At 42.4% G+C, this 24,779-nt stretch overlaps 2 protein-coding genes and 1 long non-coding RNA gene across 7 annotated transcripts; 2 read left to right on the top strand and 1 right to left on the bottom strand.

Annotated features, from left to right (window-relative positions):
* Positions 1-1,927: 1,927 nt before the first annotated feature.
* Positions 1,928-12,234, top strand: LOC128758032 (claspin). 2 transcript variants are annotated; one of them, XM_053863786.1, is made up of 25 exons: positions 1,928-1,979; positions 2,101-2,144; positions 2,968-3,073; positions 3,508-3,713; positions 3,842-3,991; positions 4,494-4,556; positions 4,628-4,700; positions 4,774-4,876; positions 5,059-5,615; positions 5,691-5,876; positions 5,950-6,107; positions 6,336-6,517; positions 6,589-6,641; positions 6,771-6,958; positions 7,070-7,598; positions 7,713-7,752; positions 7,843-7,906; positions 7,992-8,137; positions 8,202-8,363; positions 8,463-8,584; positions 8,771-8,898; positions 9,214-9,361; positions 9,933-10,021; positions 10,939-11,100; positions 11,800-12,234. In XM_053863786.1, the coding sequence occupies exons 2-25, from the start codon at positions 2,118-2,120 to the stop codon at positions 11,914-11,916; spliced, it is 3,759 nt and encodes a 1,252-aa protein (XP_053719761.1). In that variant the 5' UTR covers positions 1,928-1,979; positions 2,101-2,117; the 3' UTR covers positions 11,917-12,234. The 2 variants fall into 2 exon arrangements, with proteins under 2 accessions (XP_053719761.1, XP_053719762.1); XM_053863787.1 differs by having other exon boundaries at positions 1,965-2,144; positions 7,716-7,752.
* On the bottom strand, positions 10,932-18,279 carry LOC128758034 (uncharacterized). Its single transcript, XR_008414430.1, has 4 exons — positions 17,726-18,279; positions 17,569-17,645; positions 12,454-12,566; positions 10,932-11,059 (listed from the first exon to the last, which is right to left on the bottom strand). It is a non-coding gene; the product is annotated as an uncharacterized LOC128758034 (long non-coding RNA).
* On the top strand, positions 17,408-22,748 carry LOC128758033 (UPF0500 protein C1orf216 homolog). 4 transcript variants are annotated; one of them, XR_008414429.1, is made up of 2 exons: positions 17,408-17,888; positions 21,467-21,614. XR_008414429.1 is itself a non-coding variant. In XM_053863791.1 (2 exons), the coding sequence occupies exons 1-2, from the start codon at positions 18,012-18,014 to the stop codon at positions 22,527-22,529; spliced, it is 1,068 nt and encodes a 355-aa protein (XP_053719766.1). In that variant the 5' UTR covers positions 17,844-18,011; the 3' UTR covers positions 22,530-22,748. The 4 variants fall into 4 exon arrangements, 3 of the variants coding, with proteins under 3 accessions (XP_053719766.1, XP_053719764.1, XP_053719765.1); XM_053863791.1 differs by having other exon boundaries at positions 17,844-18,016; positions 21,467-22,748; XM_053863789.1 differs by lacking the exon at positions 17,408-17,888 and adding an exon at positions 18,029-18,227 and having other exon boundaries at positions 21,467-22,748.
* The last annotated feature ends 2,031 nt before the right edge of the window (positions 22,749-24,779 follow it).

Raw genomic sequence — 24,779 nt, 5'->3', positions numbered from 1 at the left:
GCAAGTATTAGTTTGCTCCCTGTCTTTGTTTAATTCTTAATATTTATTTATTTTGTTATTAATGTATTTTTATATTGACTTATGTGCAACTCTGTCTTGCCTGTGCTGGGACTGGAATTGTACCATCCCAAGGGATTAATAATATCTATCTATCCATCCATCAATCTATCTATCTATCTATCTATCTATCTATCTATCTATCTATCTATCTATCTATCTATCTATCTATCTATCTATCTATCCATCCATCCATCCATCAATCAATCAATCAATCTATCTATCTATCTATCTATCTATCTATCTAACTTGGAGATGGACTTCTTCCCTGCGAAGTTTCCAGGGTGTGCAGGGAAATAGTACTACTAATAGTAATACTTTTGTGGAAGCAATACAGGAAAGATGTGGAAATCTCTCACGTGACAGATGAAACGCTGACTTGAATCAATTGCCTAACCCAGAAATAAACCTATCCTGGAGAAGAAAAGTAACTTCATGGATAAATTATAAATAATAGTTAGGACAACTAAAGTGAGGAGGATTTGAGTTTGATGGTCTGCACTGACATTTATACTTCATTATGATAATCTACATCATTATGAATCTACTTAACTGACTTTTATGAAAGTAAGCAGGCAAATCATCTGTTGGGGGTGGATATTTATGTAGTATTATAATTACTGATCTTTGTTTAATTAATATTTCTATTATCTATTTACTTGTATTTACTGATATTTTATTTAGTTATTTATTATGTTACTTATTTATTATGATACCTGTATATATATTATGGGTATTTATTTATTTATCTTGTGTTGTTTGACAGCTTTTGACTTTTTTTATGCTGATGCTTGTGGACATTTTTGATATTTGTTGAGTGTCTTTAATGTCTTTGGCACGTGTCAGTTTCTTTGTTATCATTGGCTGCTGTGACACACTGAATTTCCCCACTGCAATAAAGGCCATCGAATCTAAACTAATCTATAGGTGATATAGAAAAAAAAATATGATGAACACAACAATTACATCACTACTAAAGGCAATTACACAGTAGAAAAAGAAAACTGATTACAAAAAAACAAGATAAAGCACAAATATCTATGTCAATAAAATAGAATACAAATTAAATAAGAACAAAATAAACATCACACAAAATCAAGTCCAGAAAAAATATGTAAAAATGAGATTATGAAAGCACTGATTTGATTTTATATATATTCTTAATTTATTGGTAGCAAAAGGGAAGAGTCTAATAATAATGACTCGGGCACCTTTTAGGGACAGTTGATAAGGGCTTGACTTTAATATTTTCATGGACATGTAATCTCGTAAATGTTTATCTCGACAGTTCGAGTGATCCTGTTGTGCATCCTTGAGAATAAGCAGCTCTAATGTCTGATCCTATGGTCCTCTGTAGGTGACAAATGAAACAAGCACAGATATTGTTGTGTGCAATAATAGATGCCAGTTAAAATGGTAGACATGACAAGATTTTCCAGACTAAAGAAGAACAGCTGTTAGTCTAGATTTTTTTTAATAATAATGTTGAGCCACTTATTCAAATTTAAATGTCATAAGCCACATTGTTGGATTTATTTTTTAACATACAGTGTGTATTATAGTTATAAATAAATAGCTGTGAGGATCCAGCTTTGTTCTAAACCTCAAGCTGGAATTCACCTTCTTACTGTGAGAGAACTGTTGGCAGATTAAAAAAAAAAGCAGCAAAAATAATTTAAAGAAATAAATAGATCACTTTTTTCCACACTGTTGACACCGCCCGCCCTGGCGACCCCGATGAATACTACGACCAAATGGCGCGGCTCCAGAAGTGACGTAGAAGAAGGCGGACACAGACTCCTCGGCTGACCAATAGGAGCGCCGGGAAGGACGATTGACACCTCCTCACAGAAATTCTGCGGCCAGCTGTCACCGCGCGCGAAAGATCAAAATTCCCATCCGGTCTAAGAAGCAGGCGGGAGGTATTTGTTCAGCTCTGGCAAAACATCATCGACCTTGTTCCTCGCCCTGTTTTTTTATCATCTATTTTGTCGGATTCATGAAACAGTGTCTTTTTTGGTTTGTTTTTCTGCACAACATAAGGTGAACCGCGAACAAAGATGAGCCTCGGGCCGTGTCAGCAGCAGGTTCGTACGCTACGTTCTAAAATCATGCCATTTCGGTTTGTTCAGTTAAAGATATTTCAGTTTTTTTTTTATCTTAAAAGCTAGTTCGTTTTTCTAGCTAAGTTAAGCTAACTTGCGAGGAAATCTTGAGCCACAATGTCCGCTCACATTTACGTGAAACATAGCTTTTCTACGTGAAACTTAACTTTTATGGGTAAACTGTAAGTTTTCCACGCAAAATATTCGTGTATACATGTTGCAGTATCCTCAAGCAAATCGCAATCTTTGCACATTTGTTGAGAGGAGCCAACATGGAGGCCACAACAGCTGGATGAAGCTATGGCTAACACATTGCTCATTGTTTAGTTTACAACAAGGCGCCATCCGTGCACCTAATCGTCTTTTATCCTCGCAAATTTCAAACTTCCCGCAGTGTTTATCTGGAAATACTGTATCTATAAATGACCATTTTACCTACGACAGTTCCAGCCTTGCTCTAGTGCCGATCTTAGATTTCCTCGCGACTATTAGTGTAAATACTGTAACATCCCGAAAAAAGCTGAAGCGTCTCTTGTTTATCATTCACCTTGATAGACCGATAAACTGTTATCTCGCCTTCGAATTTTACACTCAGTTCACTACTGACGCAGTAATAAAGTCGTTTTCAACATTTTTAATCCAATAAACAAGACTATTGTCTGTATTTCACTGATTGTAAGTTGAACTGAATAAATAAGGGTGAATTCTGTAAAAAAGCCAGACTACTCAGCTCTTGAATACATGCATAAAAGCATACATGTTTTGCTTTTGATGGTCAAGTGATGGGTTCTGCTCTTGTCTTCAGGAGGAGATGCCTCCAGCTGAGGTCCAGACGGTTACAGAGAGTGATTCTGACAGCGGCATTGGCTTTCCGTCTGAAGTCAATGCCCGTAATCGAGACAAGCAACCAGGTGAAGTTGTATGTCAATAGCTGGGTAACTCGCTGTTTTGTAAGTGACGGTGTTGTCATCAAGTGTGTAAATGAAAGTGTCGGGTGTGTTGCTGAATGCAAATGAATTGAGAGACAATAGAGTGAGTGATAAAGGGATTTAAATGCGCAGGCTGTTTTTCTTATTTGTTGTAACCCCTTCATGAATGTGGTGATTCTGCAGAACTTGGTGGATGTGGAGTATTTTTGTTAAATAACACACACACACACAGAACTTGACCACAATGATGTCATCATTCATTAGATCAATGAGCTTTTGTGCTTAGAGTCTGTTTACCTGAGAACATTCTACAAGTCTGGTCAATTTTAACAAGTAAAACTTAAAACTTTACATTTACTGAAAACAACAGTATGCATTTCATGTCTAATACTGTCTCTTACTACGCCTACAACCAGATGATGATGACGAGGATGTGACCATTCGCAAGAAACCCAAAAGAAAAGCAGTCATTGACAGTGATGACGAGGATCAAGCTGAAGAGGCCAACGTTCCCAAAGCCCTGCCAGCTTCCAGTGAAGATGAAGAGAAAAGAGAGGAGGAAGCCCCAAAGAGCAAGAAGAAGCGGAAGAAATCGAAGAAAAGTCGTTCACGTTCTGCTGAGGTGACTTCATGTTTTACTTGACTTTGATTCTCATAATCACTCCAGTCATTTTTAAACATTAAAAGGGAGCAGGTTAGCTGGTCAACAGTCGATAATTAGCTATGCCAAATATTTTTTTTAAACATCAGGATGTTCCTCATCCTGGGCCCTTGAACGACAGCGGGTGTCTTCTGGGTGACACAGACCTTTTTGATGCTGGTCTGGATGATGAGCAGGAGGAGGAAGAATCTCTGGAAGCCATCCGAGCAGCAGTCAAGCAAAAGCTCAAAAAGCGCAAGGTGAGACTCCTGATCGAACGTTTCGAATAAGTTCTGCTACTCTGCTGTCAACTTTTGGTCATTTAAGAATTGTTATTGTAATTATGTAAAAGCCTTCTTTTCAAAAATACAATGAATGTTATTTTTTCATTAAGAAAACTGTGACTGGGTACATATTATTCATATTTATACGATGGAAAGGATTATAGAATCAACTATCATTCTACTTATTATCTGCACTTTTCTTCCATGTTTGTTTTGCATTCATGTTTGAAAAAGGGCCCAGAATGTAGGTAACAAATTAGGGTGGATACAAGTATAGCATGTCCTTATCTGAGTTCTCTTGAATAAGAAGATAATAATAAAAACAAAATACAGTGAATATGGACTGGTCATATTTGCAGTATTGGGAATATGGAAGATGGTGCTATATGACACAATGGTTCTGTCATAGAACAACACTAAGCCATTGTCTTTATCTTGATGATGCTTCTCGATCTGATCTATATGAATTTTAATACAGGAATCCCACCTGAATGGTGAGGAAGATGAAGAGGAAGGCAAGCCTGAGAAACCTCATCGAGAGGTATGACAGGCCGGACACTTGAGACTGTTAGTGGTTACTGATAAGGAATCTAATCTTTGTAATGTTGCCAGGAGAGAAAAGCTGCACGTGCGAGCAAAGAGGCAATGAAGCAGCTCCACAGTGAATCTCAGAGGCTGATCAGAGGTCGGTCTGGAAAACTGTTGGACTGTTTCCATCTGCATTGTTTCTTTTTCAATATTTAACTATGTGATTACAGAGGGTTCGCTTGGCCTGCCTTACCACATGCCTGAGCCAAAGAGCATCAGTGAGTTTTTCAAGAAAAGAGCCCGGCCTGAAGGCCCGGCCATGGCGCTGCTGAAGTAAGTACACAGACATTATCATGATTTTCTTGATTTTCAGAAGCAACACACCCGCTTGCTTTCTTTACTGTGTCAACAGATGCATATAGTACTGTTTATCATTTTCATAGAATAAGAAATGTGTAATGGCAGTGTTTTGTATCTTTATAAGAATTTTTTTGTTAACATATTTTTTGTTATAGATCATCAAAGTACTCGGCCATGATGTTAGAGACAACACCAGCTCCCTCTGAAAAAGTTGAGACTCCAGCCAGTGTGACCAGTCAACCCCTGACAGCAGAGCCTGAATCTTCTTCATCCTCCCTGGATGTCTCCACTAATCCAATTCAGCCCATACCTCACCCCTCTGCCACGTCATCACCGCAACAAGAACCCCTCAGTCAGCCGAGAGAGGTCCACTCCGAGTCTGACCAGGACTCTGCTCCGATGCTTTTCCTGTCTGAGAGCCTGCAGGAGTCTGTTACTGCAGACGCTGAACTCACCAAAGACCCTCCTTCTGCCCGGCCAGAACTTCATCAGACAGAACCTTTGTTAAATGCAGAGGTCCAACAGGTCGAAGCAGGATCAGTGTTTGGCTCCACAGAATGTGCTTTAGAACCTCCCTTACAGCTTATCAGTAAACCTAAGAAGGACAAACTGACAAGACTCAGAGAACTTGGACTGGACCCCCCGCCTGTGGCGAAACTGGTCGCAGAGGATGGAGCTTTCATTCAGCTTGAGCCTCCAGCTCTCAACCCTGGTCAGTGACGCTTTCAATTAGACTTGGAACCAGTGGTCTATTGTGTTAACACTGTCCTGTCTCCACCCGGTTCAGGTGTTAATGCGCTGAAAGAGCGATACCTTCGCCATGTCCAAGCACCAGCTCGTCCACAAGTAGAGCGAACAATGCAGCTGGACATCATACGCAAAGACAGCACACCAGCGGGTGAGGAGTTGCTGAAAGAGTCAGTCACAGTGACTGTCAAAGAAGCCGCAGAGAAACCGGCAGTCACCAAGCCTGGTATGAATGCTAGCTCACGCCTTTGTAACATTGAAAGATGAGCACGAAATTCAAGTATCCTTCTTCGATTTAGGAGCAAAGCTGCTGACTCTGAAGCAGAAACTGCAGCTGGCCATGGCGCAGAAAAGGAAGGAGGAGCGGGCTCGCAAGGCTGAGCTGAACCGTCTGGACAACGAAGACTGCGGTGAAGAAGAGGAGGAGGAAGACATGACTGAGTCAGAGGAAGAGGAGGCAAGTTGTTTTTCTTTCTAGATTAGCAGACTTTAATACTTAAATTTCATAGAACGCTTTTATAGCTCATAATTAATTGCGAATAATGAATTATGGTTTGTTTTGTACATTTTTTATCATGAAGGTGTACTTGGTTTTTATACATTATTTTTTTGTCAAACTGCATTTTTTTGTCGTCAAAATGGGCATTAAGTCAGTTTCTAAATGTTTGGTGGGGTTTTGGCACAGGGAGTTGACGACTTGCTGGGGGGCAAAGACGATGAAGGAGAGGATGAAGACGACGGCAGCGTAGCTGAGAGGGCCCACTGTCCATCACCGTTAGTTCTGATCGGTCCCTCTCCAGTTCCCGACCTGGTCAACACAGACGGAACTCTCATGCTGTTTCCTGGCAACTCCTGTTCGCGCACTGTGTAAGTGTACTTGTTTTACCCAAACACTTTGAATGTGCTCTCTCAACCTTCAACTGGGATGTCTTTTGCAGTGATGGCGTCAGGAGGTCGGGTCCATCTGGACAGGACAGCAGTAGTAAGCTAGGTGGGTTTTATTCTTTTATTTACTCATCAAACATTGTGATGTATTAGTTGTATATTAATACCATTTAAGAGAATAAAAGCCGTTTAGTGACTCTCTGTAACGATGTATACATTATTTGTTGCACTCCAGAAGAGGACGACTCTTTGTCTCTAAAAGATAACAGTCACAACAGCAGCTTCGAGCTGGTCGGCTCCATGATCACTTCTTACCAGCCGGTCAGCAGCCAGCGTCCAGGGAAAGGAGCCTCTAACTCGTCCATGTTCCGCTCTCCCTCCCCCTGCCTGTTCAGACCCAGTTTCCTTGGCTCAGCCTCAAAGGTGAGGACTAAAATCTTGATGCACCAATCCGTCATCATCTTGTCTTTAAATTGGATACTCAAGTGTTGGTATCACTGTCCAGAAAGAACTAAAATCCTCTGTGTTTATCAGAGTTCTGGGAAGCTCTCCGAGCCTTCTCTCTGCCTCCCAGTTGAAGACTCACAAGACCTCTATGCCCCGCCCTCCCCGAGCAACGACTCTGGACCCCTGGCTGAAAACGTAGCTGGGCCAGTCCTTGGTGGGGACTCTCAGGGACGTTTCTCTCTGGAGGACGACACTCACTCACAAGTGCTGGATGCGGACGGGTTCCTCAATGTGGGACCCCGTCGTAGAAATCCCCAGTCCCACAAGCGGCAGCTTATCCTGGACAGCATGGATGAAAACGCTATGGATGCCAACATGGGGGAGCTGCTGGGTTTGTGTTCCGGAGTGTTCGGGGGGGATGAAGATGCTAGTGGAGATCTGGCCAAAGGCCCGACAGAGTCACAGGAGGACGAGATGCTGGGTCTTTGCTCAGGGGCTTTTCCAACGACTCAAGCTGCAAGTCAGCCGATGGAACTCATTGAGGTGGGGCGAGATGGAGATTCAGAGAGCCTGGAACAACTAATGCACCTGTGTTCAGGAAAATTCCCAAGTCAAGGTGAGCATTTGACTCGAGGAGAACGTAGAGAAAATGAGTCCATATCTGGACAAGCTTTAGGAGGAAATAAAAACGGAATGACTTTTCTTAAGCCAAATGTTTTGCTTTTTTCAGCAGCAGGTTCCCCAAACGCAGTGTCTCCAGCGAAAGAGAGGTACCTTGTTTTATAAGCCTATACATTATATAACCATAATCATTGCTTTTTATTGCATATTAATCGGTTTTAATCATGTTTTGTCTTTAGTGAAAAGGATGAAGAGGAGGGTGAGGAAGAGGAGGATTGCGAGTTCCGTCTTCTCTCGGATGTGGTACGTCAGTTGTTTTTTTTTCCCCATTTAACCATTAAACTTTTTCTTTCATTCCCAAAATGACCTCTCAAACTTTGTCTTCTAGGAGGAGGATGATGATGATGATGATGATGGCGACGGCGGTGATGATGATATTGAAGATGAAGACGAAGTGGGCAATGAAATCGAAGAGGAAGAGATGAAGGGTGTTTTTGCTCCAAGGGTGATGAAGAAGAAGAAAAAGAAGAAAATGTGAGTCTTAATCAGAGCATAAATTCAGATCCAACTCTGACTCGATGACATGACTCCCTCACAGGAGGTTGACAGACTACGTCGATTCTGAGGCTGAGCTGTCGGGGAGCGATGTAGGAAGCGGTGACGAAGACGATGATGGCGGGAGTGAGTACGAAGAAGAAGAGATTCTTGAGGAGCTTCCGTCTGATGAAGAACTCCAGGACCAAGTGAATAAGATCCACATGTGAGTGAAGTAGAACCAAATATAACAATATAACATTCTGCTGAAGGTGTCATCCTTTTTTAATGTGTCTAAATGTATTGACTGCAATTGATCCAACAGGAAGCAGATAATGGATGACGACAAACGGCGTCTGAGACTCTACCAGGAGCGTTACCTGGCGGATGGCGATTTGCACTCTGATGGCCCGGGAAGAGCTCGCCGCTTCCGATGGAAAAACATTGGTAAACTCTTTATGTCACTGAGTTATCAATGCTTAGTTATCATTCTCTGTTAGTGCTCGGTCAATGAAGAAGTTCCCAATAGATGGTGCTCGATGCCCTTCCTATGAGCGCCATCCGTGAGCTTTTGGTTTGGTTTGCTCATTTTGGTTTTATATCATGACTCAAGTCTTTTGCTTTCTCTTCCAGACGATGGCTTCGATGCGGACAGAACAGGCCTTGGTGGCGAAGAGGAAGAGGAGGATGAAGAAGTGGACTTGACTGAGGTTCAGAGGAGGAAGGAGAGGCTGGAGAGAGAGCAGTGGCTCCGAGAGCAGGTCAGATTCCATTTGTTAATGGGGGAAATTCTTTAATGGTTTTCTCATGACTCGATATTTTATTGAAAACTGCTTTAACATCTGTGAATGCCAAAAAAATTCAACTTGTTAGATTCAGCTGTGTCCATATCAGACTGCTCCTTGTGTTGTTCTGTTACACACCGTTTGGTGATGCAATTAACTATTTTGAGACATCAATACATCTCAACACAGGGGCAGATTCTTGACCCCATTCTGTTGGATTTGATTCCTGTTCTGAGATTCTGAGAGTGTGCTTGTACCTGCTCTTTTCATAATTCCTCTGTCTTTAAACAGTCCCAGCAGGGCAGCAAGAAAACAGACCGTCCAGCGGCTGATGAAGATGACGACGACGATGATGATGATGAAGACAAAATTGGGGAGGAAGACAGTCGTTTCATGAAGCTGGCCAAGAAGCTGACCGCCAAGACTCTTCACAAGAAAGGTTTGAAGCATCATTGTGAAAGGAATGTCAGAGTTCACAGACGGAGCTTAAGTGATCTGATCCATCAAGTGTCCGAATAGAGAACATTAGCTTGGCAAAGCAGCATCCATTTGGTGAGCTGTCATCTGAGTAGTATCATTGAATCAAGTCATAACTCAAGTTGTGGTGCATTGCACAAGTGAACTATTCATTCCCTCTGAGAGTCTACCAGATTGGAGACTCAAAATCCCCTGCTTCCAATAAATGTCCAGCAACCGCTGCCAGCTCATCTTAGTTTCTTATTTTCATAGACTTTTCAGTCTGTACACGCACGGACATGTGAGATCAGTGGTGATCTGATTACCAACTCGTCTGAAGTTGAGGAGGCCTTAAGTTGCACTGCCTTTCACACAAAGGAACAATGTTTTGGGTCGTTTTCTGTAGCAAGAACTGTGCAATGACGCAGCGTATTTTAGGACTATAAGATATTTTCGTCTAAAAAGATGCAGCTGTACATTTTGTTTGACCATAAATAACAGACTTCGGTTTACAAAATCTGTCAAATGTTCAATATGTATTTTTCTAATTCCAGTCTTGAACCCAGAACCTGCTGTGGCACCACAACAAGAAAAGACGTCAGCCATCATCAACCCCTTCCAGAGACCGTCGCAACTATCAAAGGTTTGACTGACTCCATCAACTCTCTTTACCCAGGTCAAAAATCATGGGTCGCCTGTACGACATGAGACATGGTCAGATTTAGGCTGACCCTGGAGCGGTTTCATTCTGGGAAAATCTTTCTGAAGCCAAGTGCTGTGGTCAACCGGTCGACTGCTCTTCGTCATGAGTTGAGACGGTGTTTAAATGAACACTCTTTTCGGGAAACAAATTTGTTTCTCAGCAGAAGCAAGTGTATTTTATCCTGTATTTAGTTCATGTGTGCTAACCCATGAGGTGTGGCTGGTTTGGTCAATTATTTTGGGCTTAAAAAAGAGGCAGATCTGGAAAAATACAAATGTATATGTACTGTATATACAGTATGAAGAGAAAACTAAAAATAACAAAATAGTAAAAATATTCACTGATGCTTAAATCTTAATGCCTTGACATAATTCTGTTGGAGAATTTAGGAATTCTGTGGTGCTTTTAGCTTAGTCAGATGCCATTAAAATCATTAAATGAGGGGGATTCCATTATTCAGTTTCCTCATTTAACTTTTTAATTTATAAAAGGATTTCCTTTTTTTCCCAAAAAATTTCTTGGGTTTGTTTTTTTGTCTTCCTCCCAAAAGGTAAAACTGCTTTGACACTGCCAAATACCATTCAAAAAGCTTCCTCTGTTAAGATCAGATTCTATATTTACCCATGTTATTTATATTATGGAATCAAAGTTGACTGCTTTTGGTCAAAAGTATCTGTTCAATTCTGCTTTAAATGACTATACTTTAAGATTATCAGTTTCGTATGGATAGCGCACTGATTGCCCCACCCATACTCACGACACGACCCGTGACTCATCTTATTTGTGTGGCAGTTATATGAAGATGAACAAGATGAATTACAACAATTCGACTATTGAGCTGATTTTCTGACCTCCAGGTGAAGCGCGGCTCCCTCCTCAGCCAACCTCGCTCCGTCCTGCAGAAACTCGCATCCATATCGGAGGGCAATCCTCTGGCGCCAAGGAACAGCCGAGGCTTCTTGTTCCAGACGTTGTCTCCTGAGAAAGAGAGCACGACGGCAGACGTGACGAAAAAGCAGGTGAGTGAATGGCAGCCAGTGCCCACACATAATATTGAGGGGTCACGAGTGACCAATTGACCACATGTGTTCCTGGTCTTTTCTCAGTTGATCTTTATTGGCATTCAGACCCCCATAGTTGTAACCACAACAGTCCTAATAAGCTTTTTTTTCTCCTCGATTTTTTTGTTGTTTGTTCTGCCTTCTCCTGTTTCACTCCATACTTGGATTGCCCCCAAATTCTTAATTCACTCATTTCTACTTCATCTTCCCTCCTACCTCTCATTGACACCTTTGCTTCGTCTGTCTTCCGTTGCTCTTCTCTCCAGCTTATACCTCTTCCTTATGCTAACTGCAAATGTGCTGAGCCATCTTAGGCAATAGTCTGCAGACGGCTGACGCAGTTTTTTGTTATGCCACTAGATGGCGCCAAAGACTTTCCAACTTCTCTTTCGAAACCCCTGCCCTCATTTTTAGCAGTAAATGAATGGGTTTTTTTCTTTTGACTGCCTTTCTTAATACTTGCTAAAATTAGAAACATTACTTTTTTTTTTATTAAATCATCTTCAGCAGAATGTATTGGTATTTAAATGTGTCCTGGTTTCTTCATTGCTGATCCTCCTATATAGCTTGTCTTCTTGTTTTATTTATTAAATTCAAATGTAATCTTTTTTTCTCTTGTGGATGTCAAGTGATGCCTTTTGTGTTTGCCTCCATCAGATAATGAAGAAGAGGGGTCCAGTTGGTGGTATGAATCCTGCGGCCAAACGTGTCTGCAGAGAGAACAAGCCGACGACAGGACCCCCGAGGAGCATTTTCAGCTTCCTGGAGCGCTGATGTCACAGCAAACATCAGCAGCACGCGGCACAGGCCAGTTTCAAACAGGCCAGTGGGACTTCAATTGTCCATTATTTTGTGTATATTTTGGTCTTTTTGTTTACTCTGTAAATACAAATGTTCTTTTTAACTGCTATCGAAGGGAAATCTCATTAGCGTTTACTTGAGTTTTAATCACTTTGTTTACACTAATGTCGTGATTGGCTGAGACGCGTTTCAACCTATTGCAGATGTGTTTGGATTAAATAACGTTAAATATATTTGAATGTCTTTTAAATGCCTTTTAAAAGTTTTACGAGTGTGTGTGTGTTTAATAAATGAGCCCAAGGGGCTTTTTGGTACGCCACATTTTGAATCCTGGTGTTTTCATGTCGCCTTGTCTCTGAGTGGATTTTGTATCAAATCCCAAATCTTCTAATATCTTCATTAAGATGTTAAATAGTGTGGTTATCCTTCTGTGGTTTTCATAGTTTCTCAGCAGGTTTTACCACAGCATGTCCTCCACCGTTACCTGACTTCATCATCCTGTACTCTCACCTTCATATTGGTCATGAATCTCATTGGTTGTCTTCCTCTTCTTTGTCTCTTCTTAGTCCAACACTGTCTGTTCTCGCCTCGCGTGCAACCCATCTAGTCTCCCAACCACAAACCTACAATTAAAAAGAAATGGGCTGAAGATATTTTACTATTAAAATCCATATGTGATGACATCGCTGAAAAATACTTGCTTTATAAGTAGTAAACATTGGGGGACTATAACTAAACTGAACATGTAAACACGATGTGAAGGAGCCATATTTTTGTTCAAAATAAGATGGGGATTCAGAGCTATTCACCAGAAATGTAAATGCTTAAAGAAAGAAACTTAAATTACATACACGAGTGACCTAGTTTCCATGAAACTTTAAGTTGCTGTGACAGTTTAAGATCACTGAAATAGGTTTAAAACATATGTACAAATCAATAAATACGTTACATTTATTCAAAAGCAGCAGTAAACAAAGAAAGATTATCGTGACGCCACGCAGAAGCGTTTCGCTTTCCTATGATCGCCGACCTCTCAGCGATCTAAAGCTTCAGCACACTTTGAGGCCGTCTCCTTCACTTTTCGCTCAGAAGCGTAATTGTAGCTCGGAGACTAACGATTTGCTAAGTAGCTAATAATAGTGGGCTTAAAAGAGCGGGAATCCTAACGAGGCCTTTCATGCCTCTCCATCTCATTAGCGGTGGCGGTGATTACGGGAAGGTCCCGGGGTTAGGACGGGCGCAGGAGGCCGCTCCACACGTCATTAGGGGCCAACGCCGAGAGGCTCTGAGATGAAACCCCCGCCTGGAACTCTCTGCTGTACCTGCAGGCGCAGGAGCCCTGCTGCTGCTGCTGCCGCTGCTGCTGCTGCGGCTCTTATTGTTACACACCCTTTTATTTACACCTGTTGTGTTTGTTTTACTGCTCCAGGACACTTGAATATTTGTCTAGGACCTTTATTGTGCAGCCATTAATATGTGATGTAGTGATCGCGTCCTCGAGGTCTGTTTGCAGGGTCAGGAAATGAATTTTTAATAATATTTTGAGAGCGTTTTAGTAAAGCAAGGCTGCGTAGAATTAAGAGTTTTGAAGTAAGAATGATTTATAAGAGTCAAGAACAACACACGGTTTGTGTGTTTGGCTCTGTTACTGTCAATGAGCTATATAAAGAGGGTGGAAAAAGTAGAGGGCCTCTGTCTGGTGCAGCAATTGAGGGCAAATGCTTCAGCGATTAAAACTTGCTCATTTGTCACGGTTATGGAGGCTCCGGCTCATCGAATTAAAGAAGCTGGTTCTTTCCTTTGAGCGCTATTTCAGCGGCTGATTTTAAAGAAGGTGTTCATAATCTTATGTATTTTTTGAGTTAAGCTGCATTTTATCAGTTTAAGTCATTTTCAGCTGCTTATTCAAGGAATGCCAACCATCACTGACCCGATGGTCGGCTGACAATTTAGAGACGTCCTTTTATCTCTGTGTGTTTCTTGGTCAGTGGGAGGAAACTAGAGTGTGTAGAGGAAACCCACTCCCTCTCTTCTGTTACATTTGAACAACAGTGAGTGTGTCAAGCTAAAGAAATATCTGTGAATTCTCATGCATCTCTTCTTTGCTAAAAAGGCGAGTGTCTCCAAAGTCAAGTTCTAATGCTACCGAGGCCCAATTCAATGACTAGCCAAGGGGTCAATAATGAACTTGGACCAGCACTCAGAGCACAGACCTTTGCAAAGACGCTAATTTTAACTCATTTTGGGATTTCCACCTGTTTTCTTATATGTATTTTATTTATATTTAATTGTATTTTTTAGCATTTGAAATTTAATTGATAGATTTTGGATGTGATAACAGGTGGCAATAGTTTTGAGGGACGAACAAACTCGCAAAGATTTTTGGATCTAAATGGAACGCTCTTTGGCTTACAAGTAAGATTTTATCTCTTGGTGCGGAGTTTAGAGACCATTTTAGAATGTAGCAAAAAAAAACTGCACTCCCAGAAAACAACCACACTTCACTCAAAAAGGAGACTAGTGCAGTGCAATGGAAAAGAAACTGCTTCATTCTGCATGTACATGAATGATGTGAAACATTAGCTGCTCTCCGGCTCAATTCAAGAGGACCCAAGACTGACCCCTTGGGTGTCCCTTGGGTTCAGTTTTATTAACTGAAAACAGATAACAAGTGACCGACCGACTCTTGAATCAAGTCAAGAAACGAACTGTGTAATATCTGGAGAGTGTTTTCTGATCAGCTTCGTCGACTTAATTTCAGATGGGAAATCTGAGGTCACCGCAGCCGAGTAAAAGCCCCCTGAACTCTTAATTCACACCAGACCCGAAAGAAAAGGAAGCTTACGTGTTCTGGCACGGAGGCCTGAACTTAAATGTCCAGAGGACACTGAGCTGCTGTACTCATGAGCGGGAGAGCGGACGGAGGCCGGAATAATTGAGGAGAATCATGATCCAGAGCACCCAGGGGTGTGTGTTCCCTGTGCGTGTGTGTCGGCTCTCATTTGGGCTTCAAATGAAAGAGCGTATTAATAGCGCGAGCAGCCCGGGTCTGGACTGGTGCTGCTGTTTAGCACGTCCCGACTGATTTGGCTGAAGAGCTCTGGCTGTGAAGCGCAAATCGTGATCTCCACAGCGACTCTGCATCTTTACGCGGATCTGACAGTGTCTCGCCCCCCTCCTCCTCCAAGGGTGCCCGCGCGGCCGCCCAGGGCCGCTGTCACAGCCGGCACTGGTACCAGAGCAGATGTGGAGCTGAACTGAGCGAAGTGGGTCATGCAGCTGCAGGGTGAGGACAGTTAGTCATGCTAAGGTGATCAGTGTCCACTCTGTCATTATCCCCGACGACCTGATTCTGAAGATCTATCAGAGACTTTGGTAACTATTTTATTTTGTTCAGGGGAAGGTGATGATTTAGCATGTGACGAGTCCTCGGGCCTGCGCTCTTGTTTGATGTATTTTTCATGGGCTCGGGCTACTGCAGAAGGATGAGGAGGGGAGGGAGGGTGGAGGACGCCTGGAGCTGATGCTCTTCAATAGGGATGTTGTTGAGGTTCGGGGGTAGAAATGCGTGTGTTTGTGTGTGGAGATAAAGGGAGGTGGAGGGGGGGAGTTTTCGTGCCGCCAGCGTCGACATGGCAGGGAGAAGAGGGAGACAGAGAAGACTTGTTAAGTCTATGTGATGTACCACACACACACACACCTCAACAAACTTGACACTGACAAACAGTAATACAATTGAATTTACTCTGCAGGCATCGATTTTATTCTGCTTCTGCCCAGTCAATCAGGAATCGCAGGTGGATGGAGTCAATCCTGACTACACTGGGAGGTGGACGGAGCTTGTTTTTAATAGGGAAGTGGAATGTGAATCACTAATGTCCAGCTCAAGGCAACCCTGGGTTTTGGAGTGAACCTTCTCTGTATGGATTAGCTCCTTTCCAAAACCTGCAAACTGATGTCAACCTCTGTTTGTTTTTCTGTAACACAAAAAGGCTCAGTCATTGCCCCCCTGTTCCACCAGGCTCCTTCACCACTCTTCATTGTGTGTGCTTGAACTGATCTCACACACATTCTGTCCTGGTAAACTGACCTAAATTGCTCTTCACTATGTTTTATAATTTCACTCCAAATCACTATATCATCAGCAAACCTTGCCTGTCCATCATCACAGCAAACAGAGAGAGAGGAGAGCTGGTGAAATCCAGGTCACCACAGTCTCACCGTTGTGCACGACCCTCACATACCTCTCTGATACTCCTACAGAACCACACTTCCCACAAGGCTTTCTGAAGATCTACACAGAAACAAAAAGCCTCAAAGCTTTAAATACAGCACCTGCTCCTTTGCTTTGAATGAAAGATTAGGTTAGTTCATGAAGAACTGAATTCATAAAGAGCTGAAGAAGAAGGATGGTGTCATTCTCAACAGGCTCAAAACAAAAATGACAAACGGGATTGATGCTTTTGAACGTTAACTCTTGAGTGCAAAACCCTTCTAAGAGCGTCATCTCTGCACTTCCTGGTTGCATGTGTTTTATTTTGTGCATGTGAAATGTCTTCCGTTTGATACATCTTTGACCAGAACAAAAAGCATTATAGTGTAATGGTAGTCATGAGTCTGAGGAAGCTCTAGCGTTGCAACACTAAGAAGAAAGAACCATGTCGAGGTCAAGACTCCAACATCATGGAAGGTTAAGTGGTGACCAGTTCATCTAGGGTTAATTTTCAAGGGCACATCCATTTCTAAATTTGGAGTCACTGCCAATGAAGGAACAATGCAATGGAATGTCTGTTTTACGACTCTTTTCTATGTGATGGAATATATTTTCTGACCATAATATGAGAGTTACAAAATTGCTGAGTAATGTTTCCCAAAAGTGGCCTAGAGACTGCTGTGGCTTTAGGAGAGTTTTGCCATCCACAAACAATATGTCAGCTCATGACCTAGCAACAGATGCTGTTGGAGAAGAGGGAGTGACTGTTATGTAACGGGGCCTGTCTGTCCCACTTCACCTAAAACACATGATCCTGTCAGCTGTGGCATCGTTGCATAAAGAAAACATTAAAAAAGCCTGAAGGGAAGTTCAGATAGGAACACAGAGATGACCGGGTTCACTTCAAAAGTTATCTTGCAAGTCATCTTTCTGGCTACTTCTCGGGAAATTCAGCTTAACTGTTCACCCCATTTCGTCCACTTATTTCATTTTTATTTTGACATCTTTGTGGCCCGACTAGTTCAATGGTCTCAACTGGTCTAAATGACTAGTCATGACCCAAGTCAAGACATAAATGGAACTTTATTTAATTTAATATTTACATTAGACTGAAACCAAGATAATTGCTGTCCAAACTGCACACAAAAACAACAACAGATTAGCATTATTTTTTTGTATCTTCATGTCCCACTTTTGTGCTGATCCCACCAGTTAACAACTGAAACATTTACCTATGTCTATTGTATTTCTTGTGGTGGTGGCGGCTAAGCTAAGTTGCATGGTAGTCTGGACCCAGTAAAGTTTGAGGGTCCAAACGTGTAGAACAATTAACCTGCTCAAAGACCAGACTTTTGGGGTGTTTGGTTTTGGGTTTAAAGTTCAAAGTGAACTGAAAGACTCTTGGTACTGACCGTTTTTTCACCACACTGTCATGAGTGATTTTGTTTGTTTCCAGTAGCTGCACGAGCTAATCCACCGTGGTCATGAACTATAAAAATAAACACAAAGACAGTCATTGACATTGGCTTTAGTGGTTCGGACACACTTTAAGGCGAGTGATCAGCTCACACAGGAGAGACTTCAGCCCCGGAACCGCTGGAGGAGGAGGAGGAGGAGGGTGGATGGATGGGAGGAGGCGGCGGGCTAGCATCCACCAGGAGCATCGGAGGAGGGCATCTAGAGGGAGGGCGTCGCGTTCTGCGTCTCCGCCGACCACAACCTCGTGAAAAAGGTAAGAAATTTCTAAATTCACCCTGCGTCACGCAGTTATGCAACGTGGGAATAGGAAAGGAAAGAGAAGGACGGCGCCGAGGAGGTGGACACTGAGAAAGGCTAGCGAGGAGACAGCACTGACATGGGGTGAGCGTTACATAACGCAGCCGACATCTTTACTTGCTCTTTTTTTATCCCTCTTCTCCTCTTTCCCTTCCACGTTTACTGATACTCACGAATGAATTCCTAATATGAGCCGTCTTAGTCGACTTTTCGCCGTGTTCCGCCAGCGTTCGTCGTCAAACCTGCATCTGCTTTTACAGGCTCGAACCATTGAACCTACAGAGGCACCATTTTGGTACATATTTTTAAATTATTATGTATGTGACGTGTCGCATGGTTTATGGAAGCTGTTGTGGGACGGTCATTTGTTTTATATATTTATTTGTACGTATGTATTTTTTTTAACGTCACAGTTAATCCGCGTGCGCGCTCCTCACTTTCTGTCGCTGTCCTTCAGCACCGCGTGCACGCGCCCGGTTTAAGGGCGACGTCAGCGCGAGGACTCTTGATTGACAGCGGCCCAGCGGTTGTGCTGATAGCTGGATGCTAACTGATGCTAGCAGGAGGCGAGTGTTCAGCCTGGAGACCACTGGTATCAAACTCATGGCTCGGGGGCCCGGTGTCAGTACAACATGGGTCACCATGTGGAATGTGTCCTAGCGATGACGTCACATCCGGCAGTCTGATCAGATGTTTTTTAAGTTAATGAAATTTCTGGTTAACAATTCAGGGGCGCTTTTTACTACGTGCTAAACATTTACTGTAAAAGAAGATATTTTTGGTTGTTTGCATGTGTTCAACGTGATTGGCTGACATGTACTGCTCTGTTGTCAGACCCAGAAGTAGCCTTTCACCGTGACTAATGATTGATAAAAGAACGAATGTATCTTCCTCGGTGCGTAATATACTATTCAGTTGAGCAAAAATAAATGCATGTGTGCTGTAAATAGCATTTATTCTCAGACCAATAGAGAATACCACCTCAGGTTAATTAACATTTAATAGTTTAACAATAATAGTCTCAAAACCGTGTGAACTTGAGTTTCTGACCCATAGAACAAGTCTCACACTGTAAGAGATGCTTGTGAAGTTTATATTTTCTGGCAGATCCCATGCTCAATCTGAGCTCCATGTAATGACCCAGAGCTCTTTAGGTCCAGTTAGCCAGCTACTGTACTGTATGAGTTACATTTTAATGCAGTATTGTGTATTGAAATCAGAATTGTGGTTACCTAGGTGAGGTTTAGAACTGAAAAAGAGGAGCTCAGTCATCCACCGCAGACTCAGAATACAGGATCACTGTCTGCATAGGTGCTGCATTTCGTAATACTGCCACGGGGTAAAAGAATACCACAAAGAACACTATGCAAAATAGTGATGCAGACATCACATGGCTGTGGTTGAGGACTTGGAGGCTTTTTGGTAGCTTCATAAAGATGATTTACCCAGACTGTTACAGTGAAGCACATTCCCCCACTGCAAATAGATGCAGAGAAAAAAATGGATTGCAAGAAGCTGCTGGATTTATTCTGGACAAATGTGAGTGTACTGTCTCATGTGTTACTTCTAGATGAGGATAGGCTTCTGGATTTTATTAATTGTAATCTATAGGCATATTTCTCCCCTCTGATCATGCAGTCTTTGTTTAATATCGTAGACTTTGGACCATAAGCTCATATAGTACATAGAACAGAGAACATATTTTAAGTCTCTTGCTTATCAGGAAGCATATTATAATTTTGTGGTGTTGTTTTACATCACTAACTTCACTAATAAAACAAACTTTTTTGTTCTTATGATAACTATGTGCCGCTTTAAAACTGCTCACACTTATTTTATGTGTTTTGTAGGTTTTATTCTGGCTTTTCTAATATTTTAAATTATAAGTACTACATAAATACTTCTATAGTATTTCAATTTGTTGTTTCTATAGTTGCTGTGTTTTTGTGTTTTAGTTTCTAAACTTAATTGATTTAATTTAGTAATACGTAGGCCATTGAATATTACAATATTCTCAGCTTATTTGCATAATTGTGAGTGTCTTTGGTGTGGAATCTTGTTTAATATTACTTTAATAAATTAATATTGCATTATTTCATCTTTTCATTCATACATTTTTATTCATCATACATTTGTGATTACTGCACTGTACATTTATTTCCAAACATTTTTGTTAGTTTTTGTTTTTCTTTTCTGAATAAAAGAACGAAACAGATTTACAGGCTCTTTATATTTCTTCTGACTACTTTTGTGTAATTTAACAATATAGTTCAATATTGGCGCTTATCTTTTGAATATTATAATATTTCTGAAATGTTAGCAAATTATATTATATATTGAAATTTACTGGTAACTTGGCTTGTGAGGTTTTGTTATTATATTATTTTGTCTACTTCTACTTCACTACAATTTGTACAATGACTGTACAGCCTGTACACTAATACAGGTTCTCAGCAGTAAAGAGTTTGTGCGGTAACATTTGCTATGGAATGTTCCTGCTGATGTTTGGCCACTTCCTGTGATTGTGTTCTGACCCAAACACTCGGCTGTTGATTTTGGCTGAAGCTCAAAACTTTTAGCTCTTGCAGATGCGTATGTGTATTTATGATGAGGCGAACTTGCTAGTTTTTCCTTAACAGTAATTGTCTACAGTGCAAACCAGGCTTCACATTGCAACCATCATGAACTAGTACTTCAGTATATACAGAATAGAAGCAAAACATTCAGGCGAAGTGACTTCAGCATCATCTGATCTTGTTTCCGAACACCCATGAATCATGAGACAAACAGCAGCAATCAGGAGGTGAACTCGTAAGTAGCGTACTTGTTGTTGTCCCTATTTTTATAGGCCTTGTTTCAACCATTGAAGAAATTATTTCCAGAAGGTATTACTAATATATTGGGAAGAGCAGCTAATGGATCTTTAAGGGGCTAGTTGATCCTTTGTGACTACAATTATACGCTTCAAGGTGAGATTTTATGCATTTAGAAGTGTTGTTAGACAACAGTTTAAATGGATTTGGCAACTTCAAAACATGATATGAACTCTAAAATGAAATGAATAACCAAGCTGGCATGGTGAATTAAAATGATTTTACATAGTTACAAAAGAAATCTTTACTCATGGACTGTTATTATTGGGTTTTCTCACCATTGTCCGGTGTTTTGTGCTGTTGTGGTAGGACTAGACACTGTTTCTGACCAGTCCAACTTTCTAAGACTCCTCCTCCAAACTTGTTTGCCAACACCGCTCTCTCTGATTTTTACCGTCATGCATGCGCATGCCATTCATCAGTGGAAAGCTCTCACAAGATGTATTCTGAATTGAATCCTTAAGGAGTTATTGTACTGAGAAGATTGCATAACTTCTGACGCGTGTGCTGAGTTTGTCTTGTGCTGCAGAATGCCTTCAGATGACTTGAAAGTAGTTCCGGGCATTTGGAAAAATACATGTCAAATCTAGTCGGTGGCAATGCTGTTGCAGTCCAAAGTCATCAGTCTGGGGTGCTTATGTTTGTCTTTCTCTGTTTGCAGTGAGGCTCAGTCAAGGTCAGTGATGCTTCAACATCAGGACCAAACTTTGAACTATGGAGGACGAGGCGGCTCCAACAGTAGCTCTCCGTCTCACGTGCAAAACAGGAAGTTGGACAAAGACGGCAACTTCAACTTCCTGTCTGGCAGCAGTGAAAACGGCTACTCAATGACCGGAGGGGACGAAAACCGAAACCAGGCACGACCACGTAACCAGGGCCCGATGGGTCGCGATCCTCCCAACTGCTCGCCGTCCTCAGGGTATCACGGCAACTCCAGCCTGCTGTCGCCTCGCTCCCGCATGCCCTGCTGGACCCAGCTGGAGCCGCTGCCTGAAATCGAGACGGGAGATGATGGGTTTGGGCGTGTCCCTCCTGACGGCGCGGAAGAACGGAGAATGGAGGGAGAGGAGGGACAGATGATGATGTACCTGAAGGAAGAGAAGCAGCGTGGGAAAATCCTGAAGCAGAGAGAGAAGAGCAGTTTTGGATTCAAAGGAGATGAAGATGACGATGAGTGGGGGGACAGCGACTCTGGGTCTGAGTACAGCGTCCGATCTGGAGGAAGCATGTCCTCCCTCAACCTGGAGAGCGGAGGGGAGGGCATGCTTGGAGAGTGCTGGGATCGGGTTGGAGTTGGCGAACCCAGGTCCAGCTCACAGGAAGGAGGCCATGTCCAGCACAGCAACAGAGAGTACCGCTACTTGAACCGCAAGTCAGCGAGCAATCTGGAGGAGCTGGAGGAAGGGATGAACAAGCGCGACGACGATCAGAGCTCAGACTCGGACGACGACATGCCGGAGCTGATGGATGCCGTCTGGACACTGCGGGACCGCGAGCGCTTCAAGGCCCAGGAGATGGAGAAGCATCAGGTGCAGCTGACCATGTACCGCCGCCTGGCGCTGATCCGGTGGGTCCGCACGTTGCAGAGCCGTGTGGAGGAGCAGCAGAACCGGCTTCAGTCCACCTTCGACGTCATCCTCACGCACAGGAAGGAGCTTCTGCGTATGGGCGCTGCCGTCAACAACACCACTCCCGCCCCCGCCCCGGCTGTCGCCCAGTCATAGACCTTCTCTCACACAGTGATTCAGAATCCTGCCAGTCAGTGTGTTCGTCACTCATCTTTGTGTGTTACGTGTCAACTCTTCTGGAGAGTTTGTATATAGGTGTTTAATGTTGTCTTATCTGTGAATAAAATGCCTGCTGAAGCAAAGAGAACATATCACATTCCAGAGATGATTTATACCCTGTGGATGAAGATGATGGATTAAAAAGTATATCTGAAACACTGGGTTGTGTTTTTGTGTGTGACAGCCTCAAATTTTTACTTCAGTTTTTATGTTATAACACAGCAGGTGGCATTAGATCCCCATGCATGAGACACATAATCCAAGAAAAATGGGATTCCTTCAAAAGGATGAACAAATCCAGATGGGATTCCAACAGTTCTGTGTATTCTTCTGTCATGAAATTTGCATTTTGAGTTGGAAAAAAAGCAATTGAAATTGCACAAATCTCCTCGCACTCTACTCTTTGGGTGGGTTCCTGCTAGTTGCAACTTCATGGTTCACTTCCTGTTTGCATGAGCCTTTGGAAATCAGCTATTTTTGTTTTTTGTTCTTTGTTTTCATGGAGTTCTGAAAATGGTTTTTGGTTTTCTGGATTCGAAAATTACAAAGATTATTTTAAGATCTGTTCTTTTTTCATGTTCATTAAAAAAAAACCTGATACACAGAACTTGAACACTATATATATATATATATATATATATATATATATATATATATATATATATATATATATATATATATATATATATATATATATATATAATTTTATTTTATTTATTTATTTTTTGCAGAACAACACTGACGTGATCTGGCTCAGTAGAACACACCCAAAATATAATGGAATATATTTTTGACCCCAAATAGTCTTCCTGAACAGGTTTGAAATTTGTTTGTTTGTTTTTTAGCAGGAATTGTATTGTATACTATCTACTGGTGCTGCTGGGAAATGCTCACGCCAAGGCTAACCTTCAGTTTTCAAGTCCCTGACTTATTCACAACGGTTTGTCATCTCAACCACATCCAACTGGAGCGTTGAAGATCCCAGCCCAGGCTGATGGCTAGAGCCTGACCTCTGAACTATCGATGGTCACCTGGCATGTCTCCAACTCTCTTGACCCCTCCATGGCTCCAGAACCACAGGCCACTGCAGCACCAATGGCAGGATCACGTGTGTCTCCCAGCTCTCGCCCTAGGTAGCTGGGATAGACCCCACTGAAGTGGTCTCACGCTTGATATTATCCGCTAATCTCTTAATTCAGACCAGACCAAAGTGTTGTTTCTTACTGTTATTTCTCATTTATATTTGCTCCCGACGCTCTCCTGCCCTCAGGCCTCCGACCTTTGAGCAGACAATCGCCTCATTGTGAGCGGAACACAGGCGGCTTGTATCAGCTCATCACACCAGTGGGGTCTGGGAGCAGTGTGATATCCGTGTGAGGCTCCCGCGTCAACGTGACCGCGGGCACTCCGAGATCCTCTCGCCTTATGTGTGTTTGCATAGATACCAGCCTCATTGCCACCCTGTAATCCACGGGACTTTTCGGGGACCACTGGCGAACCCCCCAGGGAGCCTGTCAGACTGCGGCCCGGGGCGAAGTGCTCCCGGTGAACAGACGGCGGGTCCGGTTGCGAGCGGAGGAGCCAAACCCCGCGGCAAACTTTGGGATAATCCGCTAACTTACTGCTTTTTTCCCCCCCTCCTGAAGCTTATCTTCAATCCTGGACCGTGGATTTGCATGCGGATCCCCGGTCGGTGAGAGAAAGGTGGATGTTTGGATGGATGGAAAACACGTGTTTGTTGTTGTTGACGAGAGCCTCAGACAGAAGGAACACCGGGACAGAACAAACAGATTTAAACCTGTGAAATCATCCCAACGAGGTTTCAGGCGAAATACAGTAGACGATGGACCCGGTTGTTGCGACCTTGACTGGAACTTCCAGATCACACATGTTCACTGCCAGAATTTAATACCACGACTGTTACCTTCTTCCGCAGCAAAATTGCTCATCTAAAGTCAAGACAAGACAAATATTCTCTAAGCTGGTGAAAATCTCTCGCCAGATTATCATGGCGTGGCCAGTATTCCCAAAACAAGATGTTAATATAGCATATATGTTGTAAATAATTAAATGATGATTTATTTTATTAAGAAAATGACATTTTTCTCAAGTGTAATTTGTTTGTCAACATTGCTTTTCAAAAAACAAAACTATTTGTGTATTTTTTAAATGTATGATTATTATTAT

This window comes from Synchiropus splendidus, chromosome 4, assembly GCF_027744825.2.
Source record: "Synchiropus splendidus isolate RoL2022-P1 chromosome 4, RoL_Sspl_1.0, whole genome shotgun sequence".
NCBI classification, from domain to species: domain Eukaryota; kingdom Metazoa; phylum Chordata; class Actinopteri; order Syngnathiformes; family Callionymidae; genus Synchiropus; species Synchiropus splendidus.
Note: the sequence above shows the minus strand (reverse complement) of the source record. Positions and strands in the feature narration are given on the sequence as shown.